Source organism: Zeus faber, assembly GCF_960531495.2.
Source record: "Zeus faber genome assembly, chromosome: 9".
In the NCBI taxonomy this organism is placed as follows: domain Eukaryota; kingdom Metazoa; phylum Chordata; class Actinopteri; order Zeiformes; family Zeidae; genus Zeus; species Zeus faber.
In genome coordinates this window covers 16,462,043-16,476,784 of record NC_137197.1, presented here as the reverse complement: position 1 = coordinate 16,476,784, position 14,742 = coordinate 16,462,043, and the positions used below count along the sequence as shown (strand labels likewise).

General features: G+C 43.9%; 1 protein-coding gene across 1 annotated transcript in view; it reads right to left on the bottom strand.

Moving 5' to 3' along the window:
* The window catches only part of sik2b (salt-inducible kinase 2b), a 43,562-nt gene that overhangs the window by 26,456 nt on the left and 2,364 nt on the right, over nucleotides 1–14,742 (bottom strand). Inside the window, 2 exon segments of the mRNA XM_080006507.1 lie at nucleotides 9,332–9,395; nucleotides 11,407–11,523. Of these exon segments, the coding sequence (XP_079862633.1) occupies nucleotides 9,332–9,395; nucleotides 11,407–11,523 (181 nt within the window).

Genomic DNA, 14,742 nt, shown 5'->3' with positions numbered 1-14,742 from the left:
TCATGGCCCATTAAGTAGGCGTGTCAAAAACAATGTGCCGTTAACTACAGATAAGATGTCTAAAGTGGAGCAACATATGTCCTGAGGGTAAAGACACACACAACGTAAACATCCCAGCCACAAGTTTTAACATAATTTATCAATCTCCCGATGGGAGGCATTTTTTCATGGCTGTCAGTTTGGTCAGGCAGCCAGGGAGACTAAATGTCCCCCCCCCCAAAACTTTGGCAGGTGTGGTGATTGAATCTGAAAACCTCTACCAAATTCAGTCACAAACTGATGCAACTTTTAAAACTTTTGGAGATAACACTGTTCTTTTGAATGTGGGACTGCAGGTTGTTCAACTGGAGTACTTGATGAATGGTTAACTTTGAAGGGAATGAGAAAACCTGATTAGATAGCAGCTGACACATTCCGTGGCGGAGCCCTCCAGTGACCGGGGCGAGATTCGTGTGGGGCTGCTAATCAAGAAGACCCACCAGGGAATGTGTCGGTGCGGTCAGAACGCGGACCCGCTAAGAGACTCGAACACTAAACTGTAATGTACTGAGACAAGTGCTAACTGCTCTGGCATCAAAGTCATCCCTCTCGATCCCAAAATAAATAAACAGACACAGATTCTGTGGACGACGGCGCCTCAAGGAGCAGCGTTACAGACAGGGATTCAGACGGCGGCTGAATCCAGGAATCCTGTTGAGTCTTTCCAACTTTCTGTAGCACGGTAGGTGCTGAACAAATAAGTCTCAACAATAGATAGAAACCCTCCAAATTATGTGTGTCCACTGCGTGTCTACCGCCTGCTCTGGAGGCGAAACACAAGCCATTACTGTTTGAGCAATCAACAGTAAGCCACCCCCCACCCCACCCCACCCCCCAGTGGAGGGATGAGTAATCCACTGATTCAATGTCAGCAGGGGTAAGGACCTCAGCGCAGCCAGGTTGCCACAGCGTTGCATTCTGGGAAAGCGGACAGAACAAGCATGAATCATAGGGGTGCTGGGGGAACGACTGAACAAGCAGCGTTACACTGATGTGTTCCACGTACACCAAGAGCTGGACGGGGAGCAAAGTCTCCCAACAGCTGCTCTGCTCGTCAGGGTTAACATTAGAGATGTTAATGACAGCTTTTTGCACGTTGACGCGTTGGAGGTAATTACCGATCAGTCGTTCTTTGTGTGTGTTTGTTTAAGATTCTAATGTGGACCTATTGGTTAAAAAAAAAACAACCAAAAAAAAAACCGCACTAGTTATATGGCTTAATTCACAACAAAATGTACCTTAATGTATGGTTATCATGAGAATACACACCGGTAGGGGTTAAGGGAGGGAGTCTTTCTGGCACTGGGGCTACGACATGGCGTGAGTTGTTAATACGACAATAAACAAAAAGGCTTGCTGGCTGAAACGAGAAATAATAAACAATAATAATCAGTCGGGGTGCAGGAGGAATGACGTTTCTCTATCTGCTGGTCGGGTGACGAGCCCCGTGCACCGATCCCCTCTGTAACACAAACACTAAGAGAACTTCCTGTCCCAAATCGGACCATTCATATTATTATTAATAACAATAATAATAAATATAGCTGCAGGCAGCAATAAACAGGGTCCAGTTTAGTCGTTTCAGTTTCCTGGGTTCTCTGAAACGTGGCACGATTTTCCGAGTTAAGTTGAACGCCGCATGGGTCGTCACCCCCCCCCCCCCCCCCCCGATCTGTCGTCTCCCGGTTGCTCGTCTTGCGGTGCAACCACTATGCAGTCTACACAGCGCAACCCTCCTGTCTTTAAAACAACCGTCCACGTTTGCATGTTAACCAAAACTTCTCATTGTTATAACTCACCATGATGTCTGTGGAAATAAGAGCTGCACTCTCAGTGACGGGTGGCCGTTTGGTGTCAGGCACGTCATTTATTTGTTGAGTTTTTTCCTTGGATTACATTTTCAGTAAGGTACATTTCCATGAAATACAAAAAACGTTGTGGTATTTCTGTGGGTAATAACCATTGCACGGCTTTTATTTTTCCGACACCTAGCTGGATCATGAACGCATCACTCAGTCACACGTTTCAGTGTTTTTGAGTAGACGTGCTGAAGAATTTTTAATGATTATTTTTTATTGTATTTTTCATTAATCTGGCAAAGTAATGTGGACCATGGATTTAAAATATCAATCGAACAGATCTACCAGGTATGGAGTACAAATAAGTAATGAAACAAGTAGTTTGGTAACGTCGAAACACTACAGGGTGACCACGTAGACCACGTGACTACAGAGTCCACGTAGATTTATAGTAAATAATATGATGACATCATAAAGCATCTTACTGTAAATCTCATCTTGTTCATTTTAGAACGAGACGTGTGACGTGTCAGTTAAAGACCAACTGAATATGGACGAGATCCTTTTGACATTGTGGTTTAAACGACACCTCAACCGTATTCGTAGGTTATGCCACAGTATGTGTTCCAGATAGTTTTAGGCTTAAAAATTCAGAGAATTTTTGCCCGAACAATAACGATAGGGCTGGACCCCTAATAATGGCCTTAATTTATATAGCGCCTTTCAAGGGACCCAAGGTCGCTTCACACACACACACACACACACACACACACACACACACACACACACACACACACACACACACACACACACACACACACACACACACACACACACACACACACACACACACACACACACACACACAATTAGATATTCAGCTATAAAAAAAAAAAACCCTAGAGAAAAGGATAGTTTTACCCACACGTTATGGCAATCTGTACACAGTGAGATGACGACAAAGCGGCGCCTGAAATGAAACCTCATTTTGCTACGCACCTCATAGGTTCGATGTGTGTGTATGATTAGAATTTGCGGAATTCTGAGAAAGATTTCTGAGAAAGTGCAACTTCTGACGTGCATGCGCACACTCTGCTCCCGCTCCCATTCTGAAAGTAACAGTGTTTGTTTTTTACTTTATTTTGAAATTTTTGAAAAGGCTATAAACAGTAACGTTTTTAGGACATAAAAAAATAAAATGATAATTATTCTGATTTGACTTTTTTCGGTCGACACGGATTCGTCGACACATTTTAACATTCCTATAACATTAGAGATGAGGAGTCTAGTCCTCTCTTTTTACAGAACACCACCATGAAATGTACAGTATATAAAAGGACATGCACACACTTTTCTCGGTTTCCACTTCATTAGTGGTCAACAATGTGACGTGACTCTTACCTAAACTGGGGTGTCTGCACTTACTAGCAAGTTCAATTTTATATGTTTTAAGACAAATTTGAACAAGATATAAGACTGACTTTTGTACAAATCATCTCTTATATTCAGTAAAGTATTGCCGGTAAGCACTTCATATTTGGTACAGAGTTATGTATCAGGTAGAAATAGGGTAGGTTATGAAGTAGATTGTTCTATGAGGTGTTATTATTCCAGCCAGCAAGGTGAGTGATTATGTACTGTAATAAACTTTTTTTTTTTTTTACTTATTTCCACATAACTTCTTGCAGGTAAGTTAATAAAATACCAATCTGACAAAATATTTGAAATATTACTTCAAATAATATTGTGTTGAAATTGTGACCAAACTCAAGGCTATTAAATCAACTTTTAAGGCTTCATACTAAAAAAACTGTAAAGCTGAATTTAAGACATATTAAGACTTTTTAAGGACACACAGAGACCCTGTAAATACAGCTTGGCGCGGAACCTACTCTCACCAAGTTTGAGACACTTGTGGACTTCCAATGTGCACATTGAGTAAGATTGCAAAATTAAGAATGGTTATCTGTCATAATCTACCTTCAATACCGCTAGATTAGTAATGCTGCTTGGTGTTAAACTTACTTCCCTCAATCTCCTCAATCAGTTCCGTGATTGTGTGCACTACCACACTGCCGTTTTTTTATGTGCGTCGACCGTTCCCCAGCCTAACAAATCTGCAATGCTGTAAACTTGTACATTTAATTCACTGCTCCTATGAATTGTGCTTATTGATATATTTGAAATAATTGTTTAATACTACCAACACATAGCTGTTCTGCAAAAGGGATACATGCATTATAACCATCATAGGCAAATTAACAAATCAGACAATTAAATTGTTAATGTAATTGTTGATGAATTTATTCTTCATATAATTATTTGTAGGACAATCATTTGTCAACTAAAATGACATGATCATGTCAACCCGGTCATGAGTTTCAAAATCCTTGCGAATCAGTTGGTGTACTTTCAAACAATGGTTCCTGTAGGGCCATTGAGGACACCGGATGGCTCTACATTCTTGTTCAAAGGCCCTTCTTGCATCAAAACCCTTTTTTTTTTCTTTTTTTTTGTTTCCCTACTGGGCTACAGATTCCCTAGCATGTATGCCGCACATGCCAGCACACATGACTGCACGCAACATGGTCTCAAAGAAATTGAAATTCAGTGCAATCACAATGCGTCAGCTGAGTAAGTAGTACTTTGATATGGTTCAAGATCAACAGGCTCTCACGTCTCCGCTCTTTCATCAGTCTGAGAGGAGATCTTTACAGCTGAGTCTACTCCGTGCCAGCTATCATGCTCCCTCTTCCCTCCAGCGGAGCTTTCTTAAATATGCATGCCCTACATTTCTCCAATACCTTCCAAATTCAAATGGATGTCCCAGGCTCTCTCCCCTGTTCTCTCCTCTGCCTCCTCTCCCTTCCACCCTCGGCTGCTCCACGTTATTTGTGGTTGACCCAATTTCCAGGTTTGATCTATCTCGCGGTGGTGAGGCGGGCGAGCGGTGGAGCGGACGGACAGACAGGCGGAAAGATCGACCGGCAGACAGACAAGCGGGAAGACCGCTCGACACAAAGGCAAAGGAACCGTCTGGCAAGGATGTCTGCACTGTGCCCACAACAGCGCCCAGCCCCGCCACCCACCACCAGAAAGATACTGAGGAACCAATCACTCTCCACCCACTTGTGCCATGCTCAGTTTCTCTCCTTTGTCTCGACAGCTCCACTCACACACCCGCAAAACCAACAGAGCTCAAGGTGCCGACGCAGCTGGAAGAAGCCAGACTGGGGCTGGCGAGTTGTCAACGTGTGTTCCGAGTTCTTCCGCTCAACCGTCAGAAGATGCATATGCAAAGTAAAAATTATTTCATTTTGATGGGATTTTAATATTGTTATCGTGTCGCCCCGCTGTGCTGCTCCCTCACAGCGTCTGCTGCTGCTGCCAGTGACATGCATGTCTTATATAACTATTTTACATTGTGCAATGAGGATTTGAGAGTTTCTGGGAATCGGAGCAGTTTTGTAATAGCTTAAAATCATCATGTCGCAGTATATGTATTCTCTGAAATGAATTCAAGCTGTAATGATGGTCGGGTGTAAACGTGGTGATTGTTCTTCACCGTCTGTCCTCTGGCCATGTGACCTTCCTGGTCTGCTGGGAACAGCTACGACAAGGAAAAACACTACCGTCCTCCTCATAGAAGTCTGCGTTCACCACGCACATTTCCTCACACTACCTGAATTTTGCCCACTTTTCTCGTTCTCACTTCAACTTGATCATTCTCGCTTGCTCCCTTTTAGCTCTGGAGTTTTTTCACTTAAGCCTCCCCGCACCCCGTTTCTGAGTCAACATCACAAGTGGAACGCTGGCACTAGGGCGTATACTTGCGCACAAAACCAACAAGAGCAACTCAGCTGTTTTGTTTACTGTGGAGCATTACTGCAGTAATCCTATCAACTACTGTGGAAGTAGGTCTCAGACAGTCTCTAAGAGGTGAGTTGCAGACAGGTCAGAAAAGTTAGCACAAATTCAATCAGAAGTGAGTTGGATTTAGCTCTGCTGGTCTGGAGAAAACAAGCTGGAACCCAAGTGGAAGTCAAACTCTCTGTGCTGTTTAAGTGTTATATAGTGAAAATAAGACCTGAAACCGAGGCCAAATTTGATCATCTTAAACCTTGGATGACTCCGAGGCCAATTCCTTCAGTGAATCCAAGCATTACACATATGCATTACAGCCATTATTAATCAGCAAACCTTCTCCTGTAGTAGGGTGCAAGGCTCACTGATATATTGTTAACAAACTTTCCTCCTGGGATCAAAAAATGCTATATTTTCTGATAGCTTTCAAATAGCTTGTTATGTGTGTAGGATATTCAAATGGGTTACAATTATGTTCATGTAACGCCGCACTATTGATATTGTCAGTAAATATTTTCAAACAATAAACTTATTGTCAACAATCCTCTATATTGAATTGGTTATTTGTTGAATTCTATTCAAGATTACATTCAATTTCTATTTAAATTCCCCACCACCAATTCAAATATATATCTCAACATTCAAACATTCACATCTTTTCGGGTATTTGGATATTCAAATAACCATACCCATCAGCCATTGGCTGTATGGGGTTCCATTAGAGATCACAGTGTCGATATATCTCCCTCAAAGTGTGTGTGATACATGTTTGCGCTTAAATAAAACTCCATGGCAGACCAAGATAACTTCCTATCTTAAATTCCTATTCTTGCTCTGTTCAGACTTGACCCGAGTACCTGTATTTTTGTCTGTTCTGGTTTAAAGAGGCTACAAAATCAAATGTGCCCTCTTGTAGTCATGGGTTTATACAACTAAGGAGTGCTGGATTGGTATATTATCTCAGGTATGTAGTAGCACTACTTCCTTTATACAGTTTTTTCCCCCCTGAGAGTTAAGACACGAAAATTTAGCTGCAAACTGGTGGACACCCATCAACATTTACAGTCGGCTGAGGTCTAAAAATAAATTATATTTATTCTATGTATTTTACATGCATATATACATAGATAGGTGTGTTCTGGCTAGCCACCCACTAATCACAAAAAGCATATAGTTTGCAAAGAAAGTCCATGTATGTTAGCATATAATTACAGGATTTGCTAGAGAAAAATATGTAGTTCCCTAAAAGATCATAATTTTGTTCAACAAATGTTTTAAACTAGTGCATGCCCTTTCAAAATGTAATACTAAGACATTTTGATGGCACTTTAAGACATTTTAATCGACAAAATGTAAGGACAACTTTGCAAGGAAAAAGTATGTACATTATATGCACATTAGAACTTCAGGAGGATCAGTCAACTCCAGGTTTCTTCTGTGAATGATTCAGTCCTGTTTATGTGGCACTTTCCACAATGGAAGATGAAACTGCCGTTTAAAGTCGTACACCGGGGAAAGACGCTCTTTGTGACCCGGTCGCAGGGCCCCGAAGCCCCGCCCCTCTTCTGCACAGAGGTGAGCAGTGGCTTGTTATTTATTAATATTTCACGTGGCCCGTGTCTGAATTGCACCAAAGTCGACAGTGTGCGTCCTTTGATCCCCAGCAACACACCCGCCAAGTGTGAAGCAGATCGGATGAACGGTTTTCGAGATAATGAACAGACAGACAGATAGACAGAGGAAGACCGACAGACAGATAGACAGAGGAAGACCGACAGACATTCCTCCCTTTATGAGTGCGAACGTATGTGACTCAGTCGCAGAGCCCTGAAGCCCCGCCCTGCCGCTGCAGAACAGCGGCTGACGCCGAGCAAAGCCCCCGATTCCGGAGCGGGGCAGCAACCAGCAACACACGCCATAACGATTTAACTTTTTTTTTAAAATATATATTTCTTGTTTAAATTCTGCTTTTACTTGTTGTTTTTTTTACAGTGATCAAGAATATAATAAAAAAGAAATAATCCTGTCACGCGCATGGTATCGTGTCATTTCTGCGGTCACCTCTCGCTTTTTTTCCGTGACAAAACCTAGTTTGGGGACCTGACAGACTCCACGTGGATTGCTCCTGGCGAAAGATCTTTTAACGCGTGACCCCGCTGTCGCCGAGCAGTCATGCAGTGTGAAACCACAAGACAGCAAGATTCCCCATCACAAGACAGAAAGTTGCGAAGTGCGAACAGTACAGCGATCGGACGGCTTTGAAAGTCGTGTGGTGTGCCCACGGCACAAGCTGAGCGGCTCGCTGTTAGCTTGTTTATTAATATTACGCGTGTCCAAATTTGCACCAAATTGGACACTGCACGTTCCTTGGGTCCCCGGCGATACACCCGGCACGTGTGAAGTACATCGGATGAACGGTGGTCAAGATAATAAAAGGACATACAGACAGAGATCCCTTCCTTTATAGCTAGACTAGTGCATGCCCATTCTAAATGTAAGACTTGAGACATTTTAATGGCACCGTTAAACAAGATGTCAGCGACTCAGTCCTGTGTTCCGCAATGGAAGATGAAACCGCCGGTTAAAGTCGTACACCGTGGGAGAGACGCTCTTTGTGACTCGGCCGCAGAGCCCTGAAGCCCCCCCCCCCCCCCCGCTGTACGCTGTTTATTGAAAGTTTATTAATATCACACGTGCCGCGTGTCCAAACTGCACAAAATGTAACACTACACGTCCTTGTGTCGCCAGCAATACACCCGCCAAGTGTGAAGTAGATTGGATGAACGGTTGTCGAGATAACCGACCGACAGACAGACCGGCAGGCAGACAGAGATTCCTTCCTTTAGTTAGATTAGATTCCACTCAATGTCCGTTCATCAGATCTCATCGACACAGTCACGACAACATGTAATGTTCTAAATTCAGTTCAAGTTTCATTTTCAATCCACTCAGTTGGAAGTTGCAACAAGTTGAAAGCTGACTTATTAGCAGGCCGCGGTTTCATTCGTGAAATACGGCGCGTGATTTCAAAGAACACCACTGCACGCTGCATTCAAATAGACCCTGCCCACTAACGTTTCACATACTTGTGCGCATGGGTGTGTAGTAGTAAAGACGGTAAAGATATGCGCACCAAACATTCTGCATTTTTCTCCCAGGCCATGGTCACAGCACGGGTGGCGACTGAGTCTAGTGCTACAATGGGATACTGCTGTTTAGTGAGTGCAGAGAAAACACAGCATGTCATCAGAGAGCCATTGGAAATGAATGGAAGACATCAATATTTATGACGGCTAGTTGACAGTCAAAGAGCAGCCAAACATTTCAGCTTTTAAGTTGCTGTTTATGCTGCAGACCAAATAGCCATTTTCTAACTAACGTTAAGGGGTTTTTTTTCCCTCCATGCAGGAACGGGGCTTAAGTCCTTCCCTCATACTTTTGCAGTTGCTTGCTATACCGTTCCAATTTTTTTTTTTTACAGAAGTAATTACCTAAAATCACATGATAGGCAAATCACCAAAGTACAATCTCTCAACCATGTGGCCTCTCTGACTGGAGTTAGGATTACCGACAGACATTCGCAATCTGGGATCAATTTAGAAGAATTGCACATTTTTGGAAAAACTCACCGAAGATCTCCCCGTTTTTGGCATACTCAGTTACTAAGTAGAGCATGTTCTTGGTTTCCATCACCTAAGAGAAAGGGGGGGGGCACCAAGGATGAAGGGAGGACAAAGAGAGAGGAGGGAAGAGAAAAAGTATAAATACACACAGTGGATTAAAAAAAAAAAAAAAAAAATCACCTTCTTGATCCCCCGCCAGAAAAAAATCTAGTCCCAGGATTAAGGCGATAAAGTTTAGCCGGATTTGAATAATTCCAGCGCACGTACAGTAAATTACCCGGAAAACATTGCCGTTCGGACGGACTTCATTAGGAACGGGCCTGCGCTGCGGATCATAACCAGCATCCACACAATCAAAACTGACACATTGAAAAGGCATGAATGGCACTAGGCATAAATATAGCTTCCATGCAATAGAATGGAGACGGAAGAATGGAGCTGAGTGTATTTAAGTGGTACTTTGAGCCTCCCATCCGTGACACACCGCTCAAGTCAGCCCGGGATATGTGGGAGTCGAAGAAACCGATTTAGAAGCGGAGACACTTTCACATGTGAGAGGGAAGCGATGCGGAGGGGAGGCAGAATCAGAAGGAGAGCGGATGAATCAGACACGCCGGGCCAGACATTCACACTAGAAATCCCACGCTTGTTGTTGATGACCAATTTTCCATCTGTTACACTGACCGATACAACAGAGCGGAGCCAGGCCGCTTGGCTGGCGGGCGGCTCGCGCACAATCGGTTCCATCGCTCGTCTTCAATTTCATCGCGTTCGTCGGACGGTAGAGCACTCCGTGATCCTGAGCCTCCTTGTCGAGGTATTGACACAGTTAGCGCCCAAAGTATCTCTTTGAGTTTTTTGCAGCATCGACTGCGGTTGCAAAAGGAGAATTGACAGACGCAACTTGGCGAGTCGGCGGCGAGGGCTCAAGGAGGCTGAGATGAACGACACTGAGTCAAACGCTGGCGGGGGAGCGGGGGTGAACAGAAGGACGGTAGGAGTGGTGTCAAAGAGGAAAAGGGGTGTCGAATAAACATAAATGGGAGGTGGGAATCAAATGTGTTGGCAGTGTATGTTAGCAATCTGCTATTTATGCAGGATGACACCAAATTCACTGACTCATTCTGTTTGGATGGACGGGGCCGTTGGAAATGATGGTGTCCACTAGCTTAATTACACTACAAAACCTGGAGCCCTGCCACGTGTTGTGTCAGGGCAATGAACTCTCATCCATTTCCCCCCTAAAGGCAGGGTGATCCTTAGACTTGAATCATAAAATATCACCCGAAACCCCTGGGCGGTAGGGAGAGGGACGGTAATGTGACGGACAGTTGCTGTCGCCACAGCGTTTGCCTTCAAATTCCACCCGTATTGTCAATTGAACCTTCATTCCACCCAAACCCCACGCAGCATGCACAGCGGCTGCGTCGGTCACACATTAACTTTTCCTCTCGTAACTCGAACCACGTAGTAGCGGCAGGTACCGCTGCCAGGAGTTGTTTGCTAATGCACTTTACAAAATGACCTGGAAGAGGCCTTGTGGCGGAGCATTCAGGCTGGTAAAGTACCTGGCGGATGAGATCAGAAATACTACTGTTGATTCACAGGCGAGCGGCAGCTGGCACAGAGTCCAGGTCCCGTAAAATACGTCACGTCTTAATGCACGTATTAGAGGAGTATCGCCCTTGATGGCCCCATTAAAGCCCCCCTATTAAACAGCTTCCCCTCTAACCAGCGTCTACAAGCGCTGACATCAGTCATCCTGGAAAAAGAGGTGAGAGGATATCGTGGGGCAGGACCGGGCGGGAAATTTGAAACAGGCAAGCGGGTTTCAATTCTAAGATCATATTTGTGGATCGGCGAAAACAGGCGGTGCAAGTGACTGGTTCGTATAGAAACCTGAGAACATGGCCCCGTCTAAGAAGTAACTGCTCGTGCCATCGGCGGGGAACAATGCGACCGAAGTGATAACAAATATTGAATAGAAACGCGGCGACCGATCGGCGCTGCGGGGAAGAAAAGCATGGTTAAAAGGACGACTTGGTTTGGTCCGATCCTGGCACGCTGGTAGGGAGTCTGACCTGGTAGAGCTTGATGATGTGGGGATGGTCCAGCATCTTCATGATCTGGACCTCTCTGTAGATCTTCTCAAGATTGACAGCATCCAGCTGGGTCTTGTCAATGATCTTAATGGCGACCTGCCGAATGAATGAATCAAGCGTCAATGCAAAAACGACTCATGTGAGGGGTGATCTCCATATAAAACAAATATAACAACAAGCAACAGTGACCGGTTCCTCAATCAGCCAAATTACTAATATTTTAGTCGATTGCTAATTCGTACTCATTTTTCGGACCGAGTAAAGGTATTCACTACTCACTCTTGGGTACTTCCCATATTCCCAGAGTTTCAGTGGAAATAAAAGTGACGAGTGAAGAGAGATTACTGAGTGTTATTTTAGTAATCAGTTTATTCACTGCTCTTTTTAAACAAAATCAGTCAGAGTTCCAAAAATCTATAAAAAGAAAGGCAATGTGACTCCTTGCAGAACATTATATTGGTACCGTGTTTTAAGTAACGGATCATTTTCAGATCGGGTACATGAGCACAGTATCGCCCCAAGACCCAAAAGCGGTTTTAATCAATCAATGCATTATGCATGATCAATGCCACAACAATTTATAAATTATAATGCACAAGACAGGCATATGGCTCATTTGTCATTCGCACACACTATATAACAGAGTCACACACACACACACACACACACACACACACACACACACACACACACACACACACACACACACACACACACACACACACACACACACACACACACACACACACACACACACACACACACCTTCCCAACATCAGCCCTCTTGGACTTTATTAGTGGTGTTCAGCTGTTGAAAAGCAATATCCATCTCTCTCTAGGACTGTCTCATATAAACAACATTTCATCTGAATTGTTTCAAAAGTCTCTGAGCCGAGGCAGAAAGAGTAAACAAGGGAGCACAGGGCCTCTTTTAGTATGCATGCTGCCATAGTTTGCAGCGGGAAAACTGGTAAATTTAATGGATTTTTTCAATCTCAGTTCTCACTCACACACTTTGTTAACGAGAATATACACTATTTGTGCAACCGATTGCAACGCAAATCATGTTTTCATAGTTTTCTGGCACTGCGGTAACTCCTACACAACACAATCCTACATTTGTATCTCTTTTTTGAGTGCACTGTCTTTTGCTGCTTCAACACCCAAATTTCCCCCCGGGGATCAATAAAGTGTTATCTTATAATCATAATAATAATAACTTTCTTTGTATAGTATATCGCAAACTACATTTGCAGCCAAAAGCGCACAAGTGCAGAAAGACATTTAGGAATCAATTTACATTAGTAAATAGTACATTTGAGGAGAAAAACCAAACAAAAACATGTATGTTTTCGGTTGCTTTTTAAAGATGCCCACAGAGCCTGCTTCTGATATTTTGTGCCATGGTGTTCCTCAATTTAGGGGCATAATGAGTTAAAAGCAGCCTCCCCACTCTCTTTTCGAGTACTGTGGGCCGGCAGCAGAGGACCTAACTGTAAGGGCCAGTTTTGGGACATACTATAGAATGACAAGGAGTCGGAAATACAGTATAGGGAGGTGCAATTCCATTAAGAGCTTTATAAACAAGTAGACGGACCTTGAAACCGGGAGCCAATGCAGTCTCGCTAAAACTGAAGTTATATGTTCCTTCGTGTAATAACCTATGTTATATCTTATCTTATAAGCACTTAGAGCTGCAGGTGCACTTTTTTCAGGTGGCGGCCAAATGTTAACCTAACTTTCCTGGCACGACGTTCCAGGGTCATTTTCAAGGGAAGGTATTTCAGAAGGGAAAATAACAGAATATCTTATTATCTTTATTGTCATTGTACAAGTGGGATACAACAAAATGTGTGCTCTGCATTTGACCCATCCTATACCTGCATGGGGACCGTCTCAAGCTCTTTTGCCAGTGCCTTGGACAGGGACACCGACAGGAGTATTAACCCCTAACATACATGTCTTTTGATGGTGGGAGGAAATCCACACAAACACGGGGAGAACAAGCAAACTCCACACAGAAAGGACCGGGGACAGTCGGGACTTGAACCCAGGACCTTCCTGCTGTGAGGCAATACTGCTAACCACCACGAACGCGACTATAAAAAAATAGTTAGCGTAAACTTAGTACTCTGAAAAAGTAGACCCTCAAGCTGATGGCCTACAAATGCGGTATAGCCCATACAACTGTTTTACTCTAATGTGCGCGAGCACCGAGTGCGCACATTAGAGTATTTTTTGAGCTTATAGAGCTTGTGCTTAATCACCGGGTGTCATGACATTTCACTGCATATATGTACGACCGTATGTGTATGTATGTGACAAATAATCTCTTGAACTTGAACTTGAATGGACTTGAATACAGTTGGTTGGACTTCTTTCTAAAATAAATAAATAAATATTTTAGAGCTCCAATCTTCCCTTGACAAATCATCGACATTGTCCCGTCGTTGTCATCAAAAACCTTATATTTTGGACCCTGGGTTGCATCCACAATACTTAAAATCCTACATTTTCCGTTGGCAGAACCGCCGTCAGACACACATCCTATGAACTGTGGTGGCAGTAGGGTCATTTGAGATGAGCCAATGAGAAAGGAATTTTCTCTACACACCATACAGTCAACGCAGAATGGACCAGAAGCTTTACTGCTCAGAGAAGGGCTGTGAGTGGAAGTTCACTAATTACAGTCTAAGCAGTGCTGGAGGGCCTGCTGGAGGCAAAGCAAGAGGTGGTACGAAGCATGAGTAAGCCTTCACTCTTTAAGCCCACAGTCTGTCTGGCATTATGTACATAATGAGCTCGCTTGGCAAGTCACACATGTTGGGACCATTAGTTGGGAAAGTAGGTTATGCACACACACACACACGAACACACACACACAGAGACTGACACACACACACACAACTGTAAAGCTATCGTGACTGTTCGTGCATGACCATGCACACACACCCAGGCGCTTAGGGTATTTAGTTGAGACACACTTGGCCAACATCTTCTCGCCCAGGCTAATACCCGAGGCAGACGGCCGCACTTAAGTTTCAGAGTTGGCCTCCCATCCTGACCTTGCACACACAACCAGAGAGCTTGGATGCCGGGTCTAGAGTCTACCCGGACAGCTGCTATTGCTCTTTATTGACCATTGCGCCCGTCCGTCTCATCAGTCAGCCTGAACTTAAGCTGCGCCGATCCGTATGCTGAAGTGACCAAAACTATACCTAAAAGTCTAAATCTGCAAAGCCTGGCAGCAGTCTACACTGCCTGCCCGACCTAATGCAAGCACATCACTTGTTTTCTTAATTCACCATTCGTTTC